This window comes from Terrapene carolina, unplaced genomic scaffold (genome assembly GCF_002925995.2).
Source record: "Terrapene carolina triunguis isolate 2854851 unplaced genomic scaffold, T_m_triunguis-2.0 Scaffold111, whole genome shotgun sequence".
NCBI lineage: Eukaryota > Metazoa > Chordata > Testudines > Emydidae > Terrapene > Terrapene triunguis.
This window is the reverse complement of record NW_020664462.1, coordinates 2,274,869-2,288,880: the sequence shown is the minus strand read 5'-3', so window position 1 is coordinate 2,288,880 and position 14,012 is coordinate 2,274,869. Positions and strand designations below refer to the sequence as shown.

Below are 14,012 nucleotides of genomic sequence, written 5' to 3'. Positions count from 1 at the left end.
CCCCTGATTAAAAACCACTCCATTCCCTCTTCCCTCCCAGCCCCTACTGGGTAACAGTCTTCCATCGGCCTTGAACAGCCCCAGGGAGAATGGATCTGCCCTGAGGGGCAAGGCCCAGTTGGACTGAATTTCTTTGCAAGGTAAAGCAGCAGATGAAGGCAGGGGGCACGGAACGACCCCGCTACCCTGCGGTCATCTCCTGTACCCGTCATGTGTCTGCATGTGAGAGCGTTGCCGTGTGGTCCCTAGAGGTGACCTGCAGAGTTTAATATTAAACGGGTGGATCTGAGCCTGACGACGGGAATCTGAATTCTCCCAAAGTTTGGGTGTGCGGGGGGGCGTTATCTCAGATAAATAGCGTGCTCCCCGTAAATCCTGCCTGCCAAAGAGAATCTAGTCCCTGGGGTTCAGGGAGGGATGGGGGACATGAGACCCTTCCTTCCTGTAGGTCAGGTACAGCTGTGGCACTGTATGGATCTCTCTCCTATCTAATCCTAGGCGTCCGTTAGCCCCTAGCTCCTTTGGTGGCTCTGAGTAAGTAGGGATGAAAGCTTTGGCACCTGCGGAACGAGGATTGTCCCAACTGCCTGTGGCCAGGCGGGTTTGCTCAGGGATGAACCTGAGTGAACTGGTGGTTTCTCCCCATCACTGACACGATGTAAAGAGAGAAAAATCCTGGCCGCTCCCTGTTGGCCAGTGACAGGTTCGTGGTCTGATTTCTCTGAGGGGCCGGCTAGCCACAGCTCGTGCGAGAACTGCGGCTGCTCAGGCTGTCAGCGGCTTAGCGGGTCTGAGCTCGGATCTCGCACCGGTGCATGAGTGTGCTTGTCGGCCCTGCGGCTACCGACTTGACCTGACCCGACTTGAAGCTCTTCTCTGCTCGCAAGCCCCCAGTGTGACCTTGTAGTTCAGGGCTTGGCTCATGTTGCGGTGGAGCTGTGAAAACGGGCAGATTGGCCTGCCAGCCCAGCGGATTTTAATAGGCCGGGGTCACCACATGATCATCACTCGCTTTCTCCCCTGTCTTTAGGTGTTCGACAGCAGTTCCGACGCTATCACGGTTCATGCCATCAGTGTGCTCACCTCCATCATGAGCAATTCACCGTCGGCCAAGGTAAGAAGCCGGGAGGCTGACCCCCTTGGTGGTTCTGCTCGGTTGTAAAGGTGGGGGAGAGGGATGAAACGTGTAGGTGGAGTATACTGGGGGAGATGATGTCCAAAAGAGAGCTCCTACTGCTAGGTGTGGCTGGGTTTCATTTTGTGCTGTAGGATAGGCCGTGCTAGTCCATGTCGTGTAGGTTGAAGGGCAGTGTCCTAGTCTGTGGATATTCACCTTGCCATTATTGGGAATCCGGGCAAAGTCAGATACTCCTCCCGGTGAGGGTGATCCGGGCAATCTAGGCATCTCTAAAATGGGAGCTTCTGGCACGACAAATGTGGAAGGGTCAGGGGGTCACTGAAACCATCCAAACCACTCTGCCCTGAAAGTTGAGTCTGGGAACGAAAACGTCTGCTGGTGTCTTGAACTTTCACGGCCTTGCCGTTGGTTCTTGCCGTGGGTGATCTCAGCACTCTGGGATGGAGAAGAGCTGTACAAACTAAAGGACAGAGCAAATGGGGATAAACTAGCCAGGAATAAACTTAGGCTGGGAATGAGAAGATGGTTTGTAACCATCAGAGTAGGGAGGTCCTGGAACAGCCTCCCAATAGGAGAAGTAGGGGCAAACAACCAAACTAGTTTGAAGAGGATGCTGGATAAATTTTTGGATGCCTGTGATGTAGGGGAATGGACTTGATGCCTGAAGAGGTCCCTTCCAGCCCTGTGTCCTGTCTAGTCACCAGTTGACTGGATCTTGTCAGAGGGTTTTTTTGTTTTGACTGTTGTCTCCATTAGATGCTTTTTGTGTTAAATAAAACTGAGCTGTTGGTAGATTTCTGGTTATCTTTTAAAACCTCCTTTGATAATTCCAGCATTCCGTGTTGTCTCGGCTCTGTAGTCATTTTCCTGGCGGGCTTCTGTGTCTGTAGTCTGCTCTTTGGGAGCTCAGTTCTGTCCGTGTTTCTGGGAGTTTGGGCCGACTGGTGCTTCAGCGGCACGCACCTGGTAAGAAGCGTCTGTAGGAGGAGGCCCTAGGATTGGACTTGAGAGCTTGGTGAAGAATCACCACACGATTCAGTGGTCTCCTAGGCCTTGTCTACACTGGCGGCAGCGTGTAGGGTCAATATAGCTACACACCGCAGTGAAAAGCAGGCTGCGTGCATGCTGCAGTGTGTAGCTACACGGGGGCAGTGAAGGCCCTGGTGGGGACAGGCAATGGGAAAAGGCTCCGGCAGCAGGTAGGCAGCAGGACACTACATTGCTCTAAGAAAGAAAGAAAGAAAGAAAGAAAGAAGTGTAGCTGGAGGAGGCACCGTTTGAGTGCATCGAGAGCCATGTAGGGTACATACCCTACAGTTCTGGTGGGTCTGTACCCTACTCACCTAAGTCATGCTGTTTAGGCTGCACACTCCCCAACCCAGCTATAGGTATGCTTCATGCCTCCATGAGGGTGCCGTGTAGACGTACCCTTCCTGAGTGGTTTTGAACAAACTGTACCAGGTGGCTGTTTTTTAACTCCCGTTCTAGTTCCATTACCACGGAGTTGGACCTGGGTTTGGTATGGCTCGGCTCAGGTTTGGTTGTATTCAGTGTGCCACCGAAAAACGATAACGGTGACCAGTTTGAACGGGTTCCAATCAAATTCCAGTCCGAGTGGAAGTACATTGAAAAAAGCGAGTTGAAACTTAAAAGTGAAAAACTTTAGATTTTTTTTTTTTGACCATTTATTTTTTTAACTTTATGTGAGTTTTCTTGGTGTGTTTTTTTGCATTGTCAAATCAACAGGATTATTTTGGGAAAACTCAAACAGCATCCGCCGATATTTGCTCTTTCATCTTGGACCTCTGCAGTGAAGGAATAAATCTGAGTTTGGAGCCTGGGCCCTGCCTCAAGTGGGGCGACTGGAGGGAGGAGCTGCCCCAGGTGCTGGGGCTGGTGGAAGGAGGCGTGAGGAGTTATTTTACCTTTTGGGACCAGAGAGCGGCCTTTTACGTAGCAACGTGTCGTGTGCAGGCAGCTCCCCAAGCTTCTCCTCTCCTTCCCTCCTCTTGTGAGCTGGTCGTCTACTTCTCTCATTTTCATCTCATTATAGGGGGCAAGGCCTTTCTGGGAGGCAGCCCAGGCCTGCTGGTTATTTTGTTGTTTAATAATGACAATAAGATCAGTTGTTGTTTTTTTAAATATTGATCGTAAAAAATGCAGACCCTTTATTTTAACTGATAACCCCCCAATCTTCCTTCAGTTCAGGTTCTAGATAGGACAGACTTCTGGTTTTAGTTTGGTTCCAGTTCAAGTAAAAAGCCCGTTTCGAATGGGTTCCGGTTCCACGCCCTGCCCTGTGCTCGGGTGTATGGGGCCGTGGCGTGCACTGAACGTGGCTGCGTGTCTTGCTTCCAGGAGGTGTTCAAAGAAAGGATCGGCTACTCCCACTTGTACGAAGTTCTCAGATGCCAGAGCCAACCCACCGCCCGCCTGCTTGAGGAGCTCCTGAACATGGTAAGGGCTGAGCTCTGCTGCGGGGCGGCTCATGGCTTTGCAATGCCCGGCCCCAAGTGTCCCGTTCCCCAAACGGGATTGGCGGGGCCGGGGATGCTACAACACGGCTGTTTGGCCAGGCCAGGGCTAGGGGCTTGAATCTGGTACTGTCTCAGTAGAGGCTGATTGTTTTAGAGCCAGAGGTCCTGAGTTCAATCCCCGTTGCTGGTGACTCACCCACGGCTTTTGCTAATGCAGGACTGCTGGGCATGGGGGGAGACGCATGGGTTGCAGCCCATCTGCTTTCTCACGGGCAGACCAGTGCAGTAATAAAAGGCAGCTGTTCTCCTTCCTTACTGAGCACGGTCCTTTGCTGGTCCCTCTTCACTCCCAGGACAGTGGTGGGGATTCCATGGGCCTGACCTTTTATAGTCTGTCCTTTGCAAGCCCCCCCCTTGGAGCCAGGTGGGCATTTGGCCGTGCCATGTTTGCTGACCTGTGGTTTGTTTTGTACCCGTGCCAATACCACCCTCCGTCCCTGCCTTGTGCGCTAACCCAGCCGGGTGAGTAACTGCAGCTGTGTCCTCGCTCTGAAGATCGAGGGCACGATCGGGAGTGACACTCACCACACACACACCATTGTGTAGCGCGTCAGGAATCCTCGGTCCGCATCGCCGCGAGGAAAAGCTCTTTCCCGTGAGCGCCACGGGCCCGGTTTTAAAACCACAAGTGCAGGGAGCCCTGCCCCCCAGTTCCATTGAATCAGGCAGCTCCCTCGTTTCCAGCACGCCCTGGAACCAAGGCGGCGTAGGACAGAACGCGTGCCTGGGGGCTGTTCTCCGAGTGGGTTTACGTGCCCTGGGATGGGCTCTTCCGGAGGGCATGGCTACATTTGAGCTGCAGGTGTGAGTTCCAGCTCAGATGGACGTACCCAGCTAGCTTTCCGCAAGCTAGTGCGCTAAAGACAGAAGTGTAGTCCTGGCGGGATGGGCTAGCTGCCCCTAGCATGTTCCCGCCTGGGATTCTAGGGACGTATCCTGCCACCCACGCTGCCGCCTCGACGCTTGTGTTATTAGCCCGCAAGCTCAACAAAAGCCACGTGTGCGTGTGTCCACCCGAGCTGGAAACGACCCGGCCAGCTGCAGAGCCGTCATGCTTCCAGCGTCGCACAAGTAGAGGTCAAAGGCAGCTAAGAATAGTTATACCCGTTAATGGACCTGGAGCTGCCCCAAGATGGCACAGCACGTCTGTAAGAGCTGGGATAGAGCCCATCTCCTGTCTCCTAGCCCCGAGCCATGTCCGTGAGATGGTACTGCTCCCTGCGGCATGAGTCGGGCCCTACCAAACTCACGGCCATGAAAAACCCGTCACGGACCGTGAAATCCGGTCTTTTGTGTGCTTTTACCCTATACTGTGCAGATTTCACGGGGGAGTCCAGCGCTTCTCAAATTGGGGGTCCTGACCCGAAAAGGGAGTTGCAGGCAAGTCGCAAGGTTATTTTAAGGGGGTGGCGGTATTGCCACCCTTACTTCTGCGCTTCCTTCAGAGCTGGGTGGCTGGAGAGAGGCTAGGGTGCCCAGACAGCAAATGTGAAAATCAGGACAGCGGGTAATAAGAGTCTATATAAGAAAAAGATCCAAAAATCGGGACTGTCTCTATAAAATCGGGACATCTGGTCACCCTAAGAGCGGCAGATGTTGGCCGGGCACCCAGCTCTGAAGGCAGCACCCCGCCAGCAGCAGTGCAGAAGCAAGCATGACAATACCATATCATGCCACCCTTCTGCGCTGCTGCCTCAGAGTTGAGCGGCTGGAGAGTGGCGGCTGCTGACTGAGGGCCCAGCTCTGCGGGCAGCAGCGCAGAAGTAAGGGAGGCAATACCATACCAGGCCATTCTTACTTCTGCACTGCTGCTGGCGTTGGCTCTGCCTTCAGAGCTGGGCACTCAGCCAGCAGCCGCGGCTCTCCATCTGCCCAGCTCTGAAGGCAGCGCCACCGCCAGCAGCAGCGCAGAAGTAAGGGTAGCAGTACCGCGATTTCCCGCACACACACACACCAATAACCTTGCAAACCCCCCCCCCCAACTCCTTTTTGGGTCAAGACCCCTACAATTACAACACCGTGACATTTCAGATTTAAATAGTTGAAATCAAGAAATTTGATTTTTAAAATGCTATGACCGTAAAAAATGGACTGTGAATTTGGTAGGGCCCTAGACATGAGCAAAGGGCCCCAATACAATCAAAGGAATACGAATGAGGCATCCGTTCCACCTGTTCGTTTGTCTCTGGTGCAGCGTGTCAGGCATAGCCCTTGGCTTTCCCTCTAGAGATCGGGGTCAAGATTTCTCTGCTTTCCACGGAAGAGACCCGATTACTCTAGGTCCCAGAGGAGGGGGAGCTCGCAGAATGAGCCACTTCCCTTAATTGTCTTGTCAGCTGAAGACAGTTGGCAATACAAAGGGCAGGAAGAAAGCCTTGCTGGGGGAAGATGCCTTGACAATGATAAGGCAGCAGAGTTCTCATGTTAGAAACACAAAAGGTTATTTCTCCGTTTGCAAGTTATGGGAGGCCTCGGCCGCAGTTCTGACGTCCATTCAAGCGATACCATCATCCGCAGCGCTTGGCTTCCTCAAAAGCAGCTGCTTCGTCACATCGCTGGGAACAGACTAATTAAAGCACGCCGGGGGCCTGTGGCACTGGGGGATAGAGCATGAAGGGGGACGTTAATAAGGATCTGGGTCTGATGGGAAAGGACAGCCAGGGAGCCGTTGAGAGCGTTCCACTTGCAAACCATGAGTATAGCAGTGAAGAGGTTTGGGTGGGGGCCCTGATCCAGGATTGGGGCCCTGGTGCTATTGCCATGCGACTAATAAAGAAATGGACGTAGCTGCCAAACAGCAAAGCCATTTCTGTGTCTTCACAAGGACTCCAGAGGTGCTGTTCTGGGGCATTCGCATGTCTAGGTGCTGCCTTGTCCAGAAGTCTTAATTGGCTGATAAAATATTTCCACACCGTGGGTGGGAGGGGGAATTCATCCATAATCAAATTCCCTCTACAGTGATGCCCCTGGTTGGCTCGGGTGCAGGGTGAACCCAGGACCTCTGGATCTAAACTCACGCGCCTTTTAATGCCTGAGCCAACCTTCCAGGATCAGGGCAGCAGTAGCTAGCTCATAACCCTCTATCGGTGTCCCAGCCTCCAGACGGGGCAAACCTCACTGTACGTCATGTGCGTCCTGTGGGTGGAGCAGCTCACGTACCCTGGTGGTGTCTGGGATTGCAAGGTGCCATTTCCACAGCTCGTGATGAGCTAGGGCTGGTGGGAGCCTCACACCCCCTCCTCTGCTGGCCCGGTGCCCCTCTCACCTCCCCCGTCATCCCCCCCCCCGCCTGCACGTGACCTACATACCCAGTTGCTTCTCAGCTGAGCCTTGGTGCGATGCGCCTGCCAGTCTGTGTGGAGTCGTGCATAGACACTGCCATAGGCGACGCATGGGGGAGTATGGGGGGGGGTCAAGTGCCCCCCTAGATTGGCATGCCAGGGGCAGGGAGGGAGAGGAACTCTGTCCTTCTCTCCCTGGCAGCTGGGTGGGGAGTGGAATGGAGCGGCTTCTGCCTGAGGGAGCCTGGCTGGGAGGCAGCAGCAGCTTCATCCCGCGAACGTTCACGGGGGAGACGCAGGGAGAGGAGGACCGAGAGCCCCCCCACCGCAGATAACATGGGGCAGGGAGAGCGCTGCGGCCCCGGGCTGGGGGGCGGGTCACTGGGCAGGAGAGACACGTGGGGGGGCGGTCACGTGTCCTCCCCTTTAGCTTGTGCGCTCCCAGTATACGGAGACGCTAGTCGTCTACGGACGCTGCCGTGCGTGGTGGGATGGCGTTCTCCATGGTTTGGAATGCCCCATGAGGCATTGCGGCAGCACAAGTGCCACTGACCCCGGTGGCCCGTCCGTGGGCTGAGCGCTGACCCCGCCGGAGGGCAGCGGGGAGGTGGGCCTTGGGCTGAGGGACGTGACCCTGTGGCTTCTGTCTCGCCAGGCAGTAGAAGGCGACCACAGCGCCTTCCCCGTCCGACTCATCCGCAACGAGCAGCCGCTGCTGATGCTCATCGCGTGGCTCCCCGAGCTGAAGTCACGGGACCTGCAGGTGTTCCTCTCCGACTGGCTGAAGAGGGTCTGCGACGCCTCCCTGCCGAGCCGCGTGACCTGCGTCAAGGCGGGGATGGTCAGCTGCCTCCTGGACGCCCTGGGCGCTGAGCAGGAGCTGGACCGGAAGTGCTCCGAAAACCTCATCTACCTTCTGCAGGTGCTGGGCGGCCTTTCCATCCGGCCGGGCGAGCTCCGCCAGCTCATCGGGCTGCTCTGGGCCGAGCCCGGCAAGGGGCCCCACCCTTACACCACGCTGGTCATCCGGGCGCTCTCTGGCATGGCGAGTAAGGACCGGTCCGAGAGGGCGCTGCAGTACTTCGACCTGACGCCAAGTATGGCGGGAATTATGGTGCCGGCCATCCAGAAATGGCCTGGGAGTGGCTTTGCCTTCCACGCCTGGGTCTGTCTGAACAAGGAGCCCGAAGACTTGCCGGATCTGCCCACGAGGCTGAAGCGGAAACAGCTATACAGGTAGGGCTTGTGGAGGGGAGTGGGGTGTGTCCACCTGCCTCCTTTCCTTCCCTTTCGTGGGAACAGGAAACCCATTGTAGATCCCTGGAGTTTGGAAGGCAGCCAGCCACTAAACACAGTTTTAAGAACTGAAGGCTGTTGCCTCACAGCTTTATTTGACTAGCTCAGATTATTTAGGGGACTGAGTCGTTACTATGCTACGCTTTGTGGAAGTGCTGGGTTCCTTTACTGTAGGATCGTGCCTCAGCAACGGCAATTTGTGTTGACAAGCGGCTACTGTAGCAGTTCAGGACAACTGCACCTGTATTTCCTCTCATGGTCTATCAAGAGTCCCCTTTCTAGGCTCCTCCGCCATCACCACGGTTGGTAGAGACCCATGTCTTCCTCCCTCCTGAGCAGAGTTTTTCCAGGCTGCACAGTTCCCTGCCTACACTGTGATTTCCCTGAACAGTGTGTTGCCAGCAGCTATACGTTCCCAGCAAGCACATGTATTCCTGAGGTGAAAGCATTACAAGGAAAACAATCAAACCCCCCGCCACCACCACCACACACACACACAAGCTAAGCTTACTAGAGGTCACCCATCAGCCTCATGGGGCCTTATGCACTCAGGTCCTTCCAACCCTTCCCAGGAAGGTCCCCCCCCCCCCGCCTTCCTCTCTTGGACAAAGTCCTGCCTGTTTGTTGGATCAGAAAGCCGGCCCAGAGTCACTTTACCAGGCTATTTATCCAAAAGTCCTTCCTTTGTCCGCTGGTCTCTGGAGAATCTAGTTTGACCCAGTATATGCAAGCTTCCCCAGAAGTTGGTACTTCTTTGGAGGGATTGGGGGGAGGGTACAACATGGCTGATTTGCCTTCATTACCCCCCCGCCCATTGCCTGGAGGAGCTGTGGCAGCCCTCCCCCCCAGAGTAGAACACCACCATCAAACAGAACCATTCGTTTAAAACAATGGATGCTGAAGATACCTCATCGGGTTGCAATCTTTGTCCCACCTCCCCCCATAAAGAAGTTGCATCCAGTGCCGGCCCACAGTAATACATATGCTTCATACTGTGAGTTTTTTCAAGGGTATTTCAGGAGATTACCTGTCACAGCAGTAAGAGTTCCTGTTACCTGTTGTGCATTCGTCACTCACGTTAGCAATGACATTAAATACCTGCAGTGCCCACACAGCTCTGGGAGAAAGAGCTAGAGTCTACCCTGACATAAACGTTAGCAGAATGTTGCATGAGGGGAAGGATGGCACAGTGGTTAAGGTGCTAGTCTGGAACTTGAGAGACCTGGGTTCGAGTCCTTGCTCTGCCACAGACTTCCTGTCTGACCTTGAGCATGTCACTTAGCCTCTCTGAGCCTTGGTTCCCCAGCTCTCCTGCCTCTCAGGTGGTTGTGAGGATAGATATGGTTCTGTGAGGTGCTCACAAACTAGTGTGATGGAGGCTAGATAAATACTTAGAGCAGAATTGATACCTAAGCTCCAGCCAGGCTAAACTCAGGTCTGTCACACCTACGCAGCTCAAGCATTGACAGTAGGTGCATGGTGCAGCTTTGGGCAGAATCTGAAGACCACAGGGTCGCGTCTCTAACTTGGAGTGCTGATCCTTTATTACTGGGGGTGGTGCACGGGATGAGAAGAACCCAGCTTGACTCTCAGAGCCCAGGGTGAAGTAAAACCCCACTCGGGCGTAGAAACTTCCCCTTGAGTACTCATCAGCATGGGCGGCAGGTATAATAGGCAGTGGAGGCTCGGCCACGGGACCCCCGGTTGCAGGTTTTGGTGGCAAAGATTTTGCTTTATTATGGCCGTGCAGGTTCCAGGGCGGCTGAGGCACATACCACCTCCTCAGCCACCCCGGAACCTGCATGGGGCATATCAAAAGCATCTTCTAACAGACGCTTTCCCCAGGGTGGGTTGGGTCCAGGGAGGGGAGGCATGGGACAGCTTCAGCCAGCCTGGGGCTCCTCCAGGTGTGTGTGGGGGGGTCTCCTGCAGCTGGGGGGAGGTAAGGGGTCTTGTGGCTCTGGCCGCGGGGGGGGGGGGGGGGCGGGGGCGGGGGGTCTTGGGGCTCCAGCCGTAGGCAGGGCGTGGGCGGAAGGGGCGGAGCCGGGGGCTAGCCTCCCCAGAGCGGGGCCGCCCGTGCTCATCAGCTTTTCGCAAAGCACCCAGCGGGTCTCGGTCACTCCCCCTGCATCCCTCCCACCCCAAGCTGTCTGCAACCATCCTCTCTGCTGGTTTGACTGTCCTTCTCCAGACTTTTACTACACACGCCTCCCGCAACCGGTCCCTTCCACCGGCCTCCAGGGCCTCAGGCCAGCTCCTAACCCCCCCGTCACCGTTCTCCCTCCTCCTTGTGACTCCCCCCTGCAGCTTTTTCACGGCCAGCGGCACCGGCTTCGAGGCGTTCTTCACGGCCGACGGGATGCTGGTGGTGGCGGTGTGCACCAAGAAGGAGTATATGACGGTGGCGCTCCCGGACTTCACCTTCAACGATTCTGCATGGGTGAGTAGGGTCCCTTAACACTGGGATGGGACATCCCCTTTCATTCCAGTGCCTTCTGTTCCAGCCAACCCATGCCCTTCCATTGGCCTTACCTGATGGGTTAGTCCATCAAGTCTTCATCCTGCTTGTGGCAATCTCGAATTCACTTGGCCATGGGGCAGGGTGGGGTCAGCATACACCCTGAAATGTGACTTGGGTCTATCTGACTGGGATTGTCCGGCCTACTTTAAAACTAGCCCCAGCAATGGCTGGACCAGAGGCGCCAGAGAATTCTGCCCTTTGCCCATGTGCCGTAGCGTTTCTTGAATCCGTTCCGAATCTACAGGCTGTTCATGTCACGCAATGACCCTCTGCCCTGCAGTTACAGCAATGGATTTCCTCTGAGCCCTTTTGTCATGGGGGGGATCCCGCTCCCCTCCCCCAAAAGATTGAGGCCAACCTATTTAAACGTGGGTGCGGCACCTGATATGAAGACAACGTGATGGTCGGGATGCAAATGGCTAGGGTCACGCTTAGCAATCCCAGCGGAGATCAGGGCCCAGTTGTGCTAAGCTCTGCGTATGCATGGACTGAGAGACAAAGAGCTTACAGTCCAAACAGCCACAGGGTGGCAGGGGAAGCAGAGGGCAAGTGACTGGCCCAAGGCCACTCAGAAGATCATTGGCAGAGCCGGGAATAGAACCCAGGTGTTCTGGGGCCTGTACCCCCTCCACCGGACCATATCTCAGGCTGGTGTCTGTAGGTGGAGAGAGAACGCAGCCCAGGAACATGCAATTCATGAAGCAGTAGTCCAGGGTCTCTTCAGTGCCTCACTCAAGGCAGTAAATCAGACTTGGTTTCCCCTCTGTACAAGGAGATAATAAGGCTCGGAGGCGAAGTAATTTGCTGAAGGTCACACAGGGGAAGGTTCGTAACTGGGTTCACCAAAGAACTGGAGAAATTCACGGAGAAGAGGGTCCATCAATGACCATTAGCCAAGCTGGTCAGGGACGCAGAACCATGCTCGGGGTGACCCTAAACCTCTGACTGCCAGAAGCTGGGAGGGGAAGACAGGGATGGAGCTCTCCAAAATTGCCCTGTTCTGTACGCTCCCCCTGACGCTCTGGGATGGGATACTGGACTTGAGGGGCTATTAGTTGGGCCTGGTATGGCCATTCTTATGATCTGACTCCCAATGCCTTCACTGAAAGCTCTGAGACCTGCAGACACATCCTAGTGTAACGCCGACAGACCCTGGTTGTCGGCGGGCGGGATCGAACCTGGGACCTCTGGAGCTTAGTGCATGAGCCTGTACCACGGGAGCTAAAAGCCAACTGGCGGTTAGCTAAGGCTGAAGAGCAAACTCATTAATCTCTCTCTCTGTGGTCTGGGTGCCACTAGATGGGACAGAACATCACACCCAGGAGGTGTGTGGGTTACACTAGCAAACGTCTGTCTGAAATAAACACTGCTGCAGTGTCAGGTCTGCCTGGAGAACGAGCCGCTGGCTGTTCAGTTCTGCAGCTCCACTGCCGCTGTGTGCACCTGGGCTGCGAGCGTGTCTCTGACAGGCTCCCGCAAGCTGCTCGGGGTTGAGCCGGACCAGCGCTTGCATGGGAGACCTTTGGTGAGCCCCTAGCCGCTTGAGCAATGCGTTGGGGATTCGCTAGGTGGCGCTCTTCCCCGTGAGTCGCTACTGAGTCCGTGGCCCAGCATAGAGCTGGCACCATGCTGCTGGACCGACAGCAGCCATCACGGTCCACTTTCCCGAGTGCAGAGGGGCTTAACCGCGCTCACCGGTCCGGGTTCTGGCTGCCGTTCCGCCGCAGGTGCAGTGTGTGGTTCACCCCCTGCCCTGCGGTGCTGGGGACAGCACTGCTGTCTGTCTTACGCAGCTGGTGCCGTCCCCCCTGTACGTCCACCGCAGCCTTGAGAAGCTAAACCTCCGTTGAGCTGTTAGCTGGGCTCGTCTGGGGTCCTGAGCTGCCCCCCGATTGCAGGAGGAGATGGCTTGGAGTGGGGGCAGCTGGCCGGGGGAGAGTCTGGGAGGAGGGCGTCCGGAAGGGGGGATGAGCGTAGCCGGGGCGGTGGGCTCATGCTGGGTATAGTCAGTAAAGGGGCAGGGTTGAAGCTGGCGCTGACTCTCCCCCCCGCCCTGCTCTCTCCTCCAGCACTGCATCGACATCGTCCACGTCACCGGCCGCCGGCCCTTCGGCCAGAACCTGGTCAACATCTACACAGACGGGCAGCTGCAGCAGGTGGCTCACCTGCGCTTTCCTTCCCTCAATGAGGTAACGCGGGGGGACCGTCTGGGAGCTGCTGCCTTGTTCCCCTCCCTCCACTTTCCTGGTCTCCTGGGCCAGGCCCCTCGCCTCCTAGGTGACCCAGACAGATGGCGCTCTGTCCTGCCGCCCCCCGGCTTTCCACTGCTGACTTCTTTAGTTCCCTGCTTCTCTGGCCCTTCCCCCGTACAGCGACGCGTGAGAAGAAGGTGCAGGTCGCGAGGGAGAGGAGCGGTGCTCTCACACTTTTGAGGGTGCCCGGGCTGAGGAAGATTACTTGAGCCCGATTCAGCAAAGCATCCTTGCTTAGGACAGTGCTCCGAAGCCTGGGCTGAACTTGGAGTAAGCGCTGGGCTGTACTGAGACCAGGCTGAGCGGTTTTATCCCCGTCAGGATCGAAGGGGGAGGGTGAGAGAGAAAGATCAAGGGGTGGTTAGGGGAGGCGTGTCAGAGAAAGGTCAGATCTGAAGGGCCTGACTTAAGAATCTGCAGGTGGGCAGTGGGGGACACCTTGGATGAAGTGATGCCAGGCTGTGGAGAGCGACCAGGCCCGGGAGTGTTAGGAGGATGTGCATCAAGAGAACACTCCCCTCTGATGCTCTGTGATAAAGGAAACCCTCAGGGTCTGATCCCAACTCTGCGCAGGAGGTTGCTCCCTCCTGGGCACCCTCACATCTCTTCCCGCAGCTGGGGGAGAGGTGGGGAAGCGGAGGAGCTGTGCCCATCTGCCCTGAGCGGCCGGTCGCGCTGTCTCCTAAGCCGCCTGCCCAAAAGGATCCACTTTGGCGGCCCTGAGAGCCCAAGGGGCTCAACCCGGCTAGCAGCTGGCTTTTCCCACTGGTCTGCTCTCCTCCCTGCTTCATGTTTAACCCCTTCCTGGGTAACCAGCGCAGTTCAGAGCCTGGCTGGTCGGGGGAGCGCTGTGTATGGTCTTCGGGGAGCCTCAGGCGTCCTCGGTGTGAATCACTGGAGGATTTGAGCAGCAGCCTGTAGTTGAATCTCACCAGGCAGACGTCCTTGTGCCGAATGCAGCAGTGGTGCCGTGATAGCCGTGCTGGG

At 56.1% G+C, this 14,012-nt stretch overlaps 1 protein-coding gene across 1 annotated transcript in view; it reads left to right on the top strand.

Annotated features, from left to right (window-relative positions):
• The window catches only part of NBEAL2 (neurobeachin like 2), a 175,643-nt gene that overhangs the window by 120,056 nt on the left and 41,575 nt on the right, over positions 1-14,012 (top strand). The window contains exons 11-15 of the mRNA XM_029911640.1: positions 1,031-1,114; positions 3,497-3,595; positions 7,612-8,192; positions 10,560-10,692; positions 12,843-12,962. Coding sequence (XP_029767500.1) covers positions 1,031-1,114; positions 3,497-3,595; positions 7,612-8,192; positions 10,560-10,692; positions 12,843-12,962 — 1,017 coding nt within the window. The remainder of the gene's footprint in view (positions 1-1,030; positions 1,115-3,496; positions 3,596-7,611; positions 8,193-10,559; positions 10,693-12,842; positions 12,963-14,012) is intronic.